At 57.5% G+C, this 6,520-nt stretch overlaps 1 protein-coding gene across 1 annotated transcript; it reads left to right on the forward strand.

Annotated features, from left to right (window-relative positions):
* Window positions 1-709: 709 nt before the first annotated feature.
* Window positions 710-3,867, forward strand: CDX2 (caudal type homeobox 2). Its single transcript, XM_058861939.1, has 3 exons — window positions 710-1,214; window positions 3,358-3,503; window positions 3,655-3,867. The coding sequence occupies exons 1-3, from the start codon at window positions 710-712 to the stop codon at window positions 3,820-3,822; spliced, it is 819 nt and encodes a 272-aa protein (XP_058717922.1). The 3' UTR covers window positions 3,823-3,867.
* The last annotated feature ends 2,653 nt before the right edge of the window (window positions 3,868-6,520 follow it).

Below are 6,520 nucleotides of genomic sequence, written 5' to 3' on the forward strand. Positions count from 1 at the left end.
CGCCCATGACCGAGCGGGAGCGGGAGCGGGAGGGAAGCGTTTTACAAAAAAGCAGTAGGCCGTCGCGATGGGGTTTGTTGCTCAAAACAACCACGACAAAATGGCTTTGTGGATTTTTAATCAAAATGCCCTCCTCTTCCGCCCCTTCCCCCACCACCCCCCAATCCCAAAGCACAGAGATGAGCTGGCTAAAGGGCTGCCTACAGATCGGCCGTGATACACGGCTCCCATATTCCCACCCTCGCCCTTAGATCTCCCTCTCTGTCTTTTGCAAGTCTCTTGATTTCATCCTTTGAACCTGTGATTGGAGGTTAAAGTGCACCAGGTTGCAATGGAAGGAGGAAGCTCTTAAACAATAAAGGCTTGAATATTTAGCTGTGATCAGGTCGCTGCCCTCTCCTTATCTTTTTAAATGCAAATCGTCTTTTAGGGGTAGTAGCTATATACCCAGCGCCTCTCCACGTCACCTGCCTTTGGTGTGTCTGGGCCATTACTAATACAGCCTTGTAAACAATCGTTAATCATGTAAGGACTGCCGGCCATTGGATTCGGACCGGGAGCGCGGAGGAGCGCGGAGCGCAGCGCGGGGCCGCGGCCCCTCCGCCTGCCCCCTCCCCGCCCCGGGCAGCCCGGCCCCAGGCAGCAGCAGGCGCGCCGCGGCGAGAACCCCGAGCAGCATGTGGAGAGCCGCCGCCGGGGCTCCGCCAGCATGTACGTGAGCTACCTCCTGGAGAAGGACGGGCCCATGTACCCCGGCCCGGTGCGGCACTCGGGGGGGCTTAACCTGGCGGCGCAGAACTTCGTTGGTGCCCCGCAGTACGCGGACTACGGCGGCTACCATGTGAACCTCGACGGCGCCCAGTCCCCCGGGCCGGCCTGGCCCGCGCCCTACGCCGCCCCGCTCCGCGACGACTGGGGCACCTATGGCCAAGGGGCGCCGCCGGCCGCCGGCGCCGTCCACGGCCTCAACGGGGGCTCCCCTGCCGCCCCCATGGCCTACAGCCCCGCCGACTACCACCACCACCACCACCACCACCCGCACGCCCACCACCACGCCGGCCCCGCGCCCCACTGCTCGGCCGGGGTCATGCAGCCCCTCAACGCCGCCAGCGCCGCCGCCAGCGCCGCCCCCGAGCCGCTCTCCCCCGGTGGGCAGCGCCGCGGCCTCTGCGAGTGGATGAGGAAGCCGGCGCAGCCCCCGCTCAGCAGCCAGGGTAAGTGCGGGCCGGGGCCGGGCGGGCGGGAATCGCCTTGCCGACGAGTCCCCCGGCTCCCCGTACGCCGGGCAGCCCGGCAGAACCTTTATTCGGGGAGAGGTCCCCGGGGCAAACCCGCCCGAGGGTCGGTCCTCGGGACAGCAGGACTGCCGCGCTCTGCCCGCAGCCCGTCCGCGCTGCCGAGCGCAGGGCCGGAGCGGCGCCGGGCCCGGGGGCTCGGTGGCCTGAGGTGAGCTCCGGCGGAGCAGGGTGGAACGGCCAGGATCCCGAGGAAACGCTCCCTCTTCCTCCCCCTGCTCCGCTCTCCTGCTTATAGCCACTTAGAAGATTTTTATAACCAATTATAGTCATATAAATCATCGGCCGGTGTCGCTCCGCATTTGTTTCTGAGTCACTGGGCGCCTGCCCTTTATTAAGGTCTCCGTGCGGCCAGGCCTCCCGAGCGACAGCGGCGGCCACTTGGCAGCCCGATCCCTGCGGGCCGGGCCGTGCCCCCGGCCGGGCCGGGCCGGGCCGTGCGAGGGCGTGCCCTCCCGGGTCAGGCTGCAGCCGGCGCCGCGCTCCCTTGTCATGTTAATACCCCCGCAGACCCTCTTTCGTTCCCACCGTGCATCTGCCAGGGGACGTGCGTGTCCTGCGCTTTGATATACGCCTTCCACGGCTACTATCTCCTCTTTTCCCTTTCTTTTTTTCTTTTATTTCCTTCCCTTTTTATTATTTTTTTTAATTTTTATTTTTAAAATATTTATATGTACTGGCCAAGAAAAAAAAAAAAAAAAGGATGGCGACTTTGGCAGTAAATAATGACTTACGGCGTTCCCCTCTCTTCCCGTGCCTTGCGTGGCTGACGGCAGGGCCGGCGGGGGCGCCCCGGTCGGAGCGGAGAGGGAGTCCCGGCTGCGCCCGTGGCCGCCGCGCCCCGGGGGAAGAGCCTCGGTGCCCCGGTGCCGACCGCTGCCACAGCCACGTCCCGGGCGCCGGTGGCGGAGGAACTCTTACAGGCCCACCGCGCTTCCCACAGCAGCCCGTGGTGTTCCCACAGTTTGGGCTTGTGCGGCGGTGGCCGGTCCCTTGTCTCCATTCAAATTCTGCCTTTGGAGCCAGTGTTTATGTTAATGTGCAGAGCTGGGGGGATGAAAGCGCCTGCCGCCATTTGTTCAGTAGTGGTAATTCAAACAGAATGTGGCTGTCATTAAGGCTTTGAGAAGGGTTTTTCTTTGATAAGATCTCCTTGTCCTGCATTGTTTGGGACTGTGTTCCCTATTCACTGGCTCTGGGGAGTTTTCTCTGATCAGGCTTGTATCTTTACAGGGTGCTTTTGTTGTGGTTTGCAGAGAGTTTACCTGAACAAAGTCAGCCTACTAGCCATTAAGCACCTTGGGGGCAGAGACTCCCCGCCTCGGCTCCCTGGGGAACGGGAGGGCCGGGGTCACAACCAGTTAAACAAGAAACCCTCGGGAAAAGGAGATCAGCGGCTGCGGCGATGCACTCGCACCGGCTGCTCGCTGCCATTCGCCTTCGGATTCCGTCGGGTTTTCGGTGTTTGGCTTGGTTTGGGGTTTTTTGTTTGTTTGTTGGTTGGTTTGGGTTGGGTTGCGTTTTTTTGAACTCTGAAGTTCCACGTCACACTTCCAGGCTTCCCAAGAAATCCCTTTAGCCCCCATGCTGTAACAGAAAAGGGGGAGCTGGGCAGCTTCACGAGTGGTTCCCGACGGCCGCTCCCGATTTTCCACCCTTAGATCGCTGTTTAGAAACGAAATCACTGTGCCATGAATGGGCCTTTTCTTTCTTTCTTTCCTTTTCCCTCTTTCCCTATAAAATGTTTGTTGTCGTTAGGGAAGGCGAAACAAAACCAAAAGCCAACAATAAAGGTGTCCCCGTGCAAGGCAGGGGTGTGCGGTGGGGCCAGGGCTGGGAGCCTGCGCCAGCCGGCGTGCCTGGCATTGATGTCCCATGTCCCCAAGGAACTGAGGAACGTCTCCTCCTCTGCTGCTCGGCGGAGCCCAGGGCAGGGGGAGGCGAGCAGCAAGCCTGGGAGGGGGGGGATAGGATCGCTCCTGATCGCTCTGCACCGCAGAGAGGACGGCTGAGCTCTGCCCTTTGGCTTTGACTTTCTCAACCCTGGCTTTTTGCTCCGCAGTTAAAACCAGGACGAAAGACAAGTACCGCGTCGTGTACACCGACCACCAGCGGCTCGAGCTGGAGAAGGAGTTTCACTACAGCCGCTATATCACCATCAGGAGAAAAGCGGAGCTGGCCTCCAACCTGGGGCTGTCAGAGAGGCAGGTCTGTCCCAAGAGCGATGCGCGGGGGCAGGGACGTGCGGGACGGGGGCGGAACGCGCGGGGTTGGGATGCGCTCTCGGTGACACCCCGTGAGAGGGGGATACATCCCCGGCCGACTGTCCCCCCTCATTCCCCTGTCCGCCTCCCGGCAGGTGAAAATCTGGTTCCAGAACAGGCGGGCGAAGGAGAGGAAGATCAACAAGAAGAAGCTGCAGCAGGCGCAGCCCGGCGGCGCGGAGCCCCTCAGCCCCAGCGCCTCCTTGCAGGGTCCGGCGGCGGGGGCGGCCGGAGCCGGGCTGGGCCCCGCGGGCCCGCAGTGACAGCGGCCGGGGACAGCGGCGCAGGGACTGCGGGAGGACGCGGAGGAGCGGGCCGGGCCGGGGGGCACGGCGGGAGCGGCCCCCCCGATGCACTACACCGCCCCGCGGGGCCGGCCGTGTGTACAGGTGTACAGTGTATGTGTCTCGTCGTCCGGGGAAAGCGTGTGCACCGCTTTATTAATATTATTATTATTATTATGTTCGGGTGCATTTTTTTACCCTGGAATGTGTTGAAAAAGTGGGGGCGCTGCCTGCCAGTCAACCCCCGGTATATCTCAGGGATCGGTCCAAAAGACCTTTGCAATGTTGTTGGGCTAATGATGAATTTTAGCAGGAAAAAAAAAAATTAAAGCACATGTTTTTTTATTTTATATTTTACTTCATTTTCTTCTTGCTACCATGAATATGCAAAATGTTCATTCTGCCCCGAGGGTCAGAGCAGACAAGATAAGACACTGTTTAAACGTTCAGAAGTGAATTGCCTAATGTTAGACACTTGTAAAAGAGCCCATAAATCCAGTGCTGATAGTCATCCATCCAGATTTATTAGCTGCAGTGCAGAGAAATTGAAAGAATTTAGTCTCTTCTGATAAAGGTGTCCTGTCACGCCGAAGTGAGGAGCCTTGTTTGCACGTGCAATGTCCCTTTGGTTAAACTATACGCTGTTTCTCACATCCTTGAAATTTCTGTCTTGTTGGGGGGGGGGGGGGGGGCGTGCTGTTTCATTTGATTTTCCAAAGTTCCCTTGATTTTATCAGCATTGTGCAGGCTTCATCACAGCTCCATCAGACACAGAAATCCTCAAAGAGCCCTGAGAGGCCAAATGACTCACTTAAGCAGAGATGGAAACAAGGAAAGTCCAGCTGATTTGGTCAAATCACCCTGGCTGTTTGCCACTTTTTACTCAGGGATGGGAGAAGTCCAGCTGTGAAGTGAGGCCAGGCTGGAGCAGCCACGCTGCAGCCAGTGCCCCTGGCTGGGTGTGGAGCTGGCTGATGTGGGTCTGGGCCCAGCAGGGATGATGGGAGCACCGTCCAGCCCCAAACACACTGTGTGGATGACTGAACTGCCCAGGATCTAGCCCCATGCTGTTCAGTTTTGGTCATCAAATTTATTCAAGCTATTCCATTTGCCTTCTTTGGGGCACTTTGTTTTTTTCGCTGTTGAAGCTTTCCTTACCTTTTTGCTGAAAGCCAAAGCCAAATGCTAGCAGTGTCCACAGGACTGCATGGGGAGAATGGTCTGGTCAGGGCCAGACCCTACTGACAAGGCTGCTGTCTCTGCCTAAGGGAACTTGGGGATATAGAAAGCATCAGCCCCAAAGGCTCTGCACTGTCTTTTGTCTGCATGTAGCTCCATGCCTTGTAGGGCCAGGGACTGGCAGTCCTAGAGCAGATATGTGGCCATGCAAACCTGATCCAGGACTCCTGTGCCTGAGACAAGACCGTGGTGGGAGGCAGCAGCTCCAGTGCAAGGAACCAACTTGATTTTCTGCTGCATACGTGGTCTCTGAAGGGGTCCTGGCCAGGAAGCACGGGTGCAGCCCCAGAGCAGTCATGCTCATTACGCATGGGCTGGACATAGAACACGTCCTGCTGAGTCCAATGTCCGCAGTTTGCTCCTGATCAGAGGGAGGCAGGAGCTGGATTCATCGTTCTCTGACTCTAAAGGGTCCTTGGATCATTCTGGAGGAGCTGCTGGGGACAACCAAAGCTGAGCTGCGTCCCAGCCGAGGGTCTTGGCTCTGCAGCCCCGGTCCCAAAGCAGCGTAGAGCAGTGGCACCAGGGCTCTGAGCTAGAAGGGCTTTGCAGGCACCACGGCCCACTCCTCGCTCTGCACTGTCCCCGGACACGAGGGCTCTCGGGCGGCAGCAGCTCCGGGCGGGGCCGCCCCTTCGAGGATGTCCTCTGGCGCCCGGGGCCACCCCCGCAGCATTGATCCCAGCCCGGCTGCTGCCGGAGCTGCTGCGCGTTGCTGCGATACGCCTGTCAATAAACCCTGTTTGGATTGTGGAGCAGAGCGCAAGGTTTGTTTGTTTAGTGGTTAGAGGTTCAAAAGTCGGCATTGTCCCACTGCAAACGAGCACAAGTTTTTTCTCCCTAAGGAAAAGCTGGCTGTGCTGAGTGGGAGGGAGAGATATCGGAGGGCCCTTTTATTTGCTTCCAGGAATAATTAATGGCAGTGAGAAAAAAGATGACCACACAGTTATGAAAGACCATCAATAAGTAAATTAATCACAAAGGATCTGAGGGTTTAAGAGGTGTTGCTTGCTGTGGTTTTGTTGGCGTTTACCCGTGCCCACGGGGCTGGGGTGACACTGGAATGGCAAAATCCAGGACTCCTTATTGCAGTGGTGGCACACAGTTGCCCCTGGCACCAGCCCAGGCATGGCAACATTTGGGACAGACCCTGTAATCTTTCAGAAGTGTGCTTCGTGGGTTGAGCTTTTTAAATGCTGAAAGTGTGAAAATTTCTTTCTTGCCTGTAGGACTTTTGAGGAAGAGAGCTGCCCTCACTGATATGAACTGTTTGATGTCCATGGAAGTTCTTTTCTCCAAAAAGTTCATTAGAGATATACAAACAAACATGACACATTTTAAACATCCCCATCCCAGATCTCTTGCTCTCTGTTAGCAAGCATTCATTTTCTGAGCTCTCCTCAAATTCTTGACTCTGGCAACACTGAAGTCAGATTTC

The sequence above is a fragment of the Poecile atricapillus genome, chromosome 1 (assembly GCF_030490865.1).
Source record: "Poecile atricapillus isolate bPoeAtr1 chromosome 1, bPoeAtr1.hap1, whole genome shotgun sequence".
NCBI lineage: Eukaryota > Metazoa > Chordata > Aves > Passeriformes > Paridae > Poecile > Poecile atricapillus.

Excerpts from the sequence above, each read along its gene's own strand:
- CDX2 (XM_058861939.1), top strand. The coding sequence starts at position 710 with ATGTACGTGAGCTACCTCCTGGAGAAGGACGGGCCCATGTACCCCGGC. Across the intron at positions 1,215-3,357 it reads GCCCCCGCTCAGCAGCCAGG|TTAAAACCAGGACGAAAGAC; the intron begins GTAAGTGCGGGC and ends TTTGCTCCGCAG. Across the intron at positions 3,504-3,654 it reads TGGGGCTGTCAGAGAGGCAG|GTGAAAATCTGGTTCCAGAA; the intron begins GTCTGTCCCAAG and ends GCCTCCCGGCAG.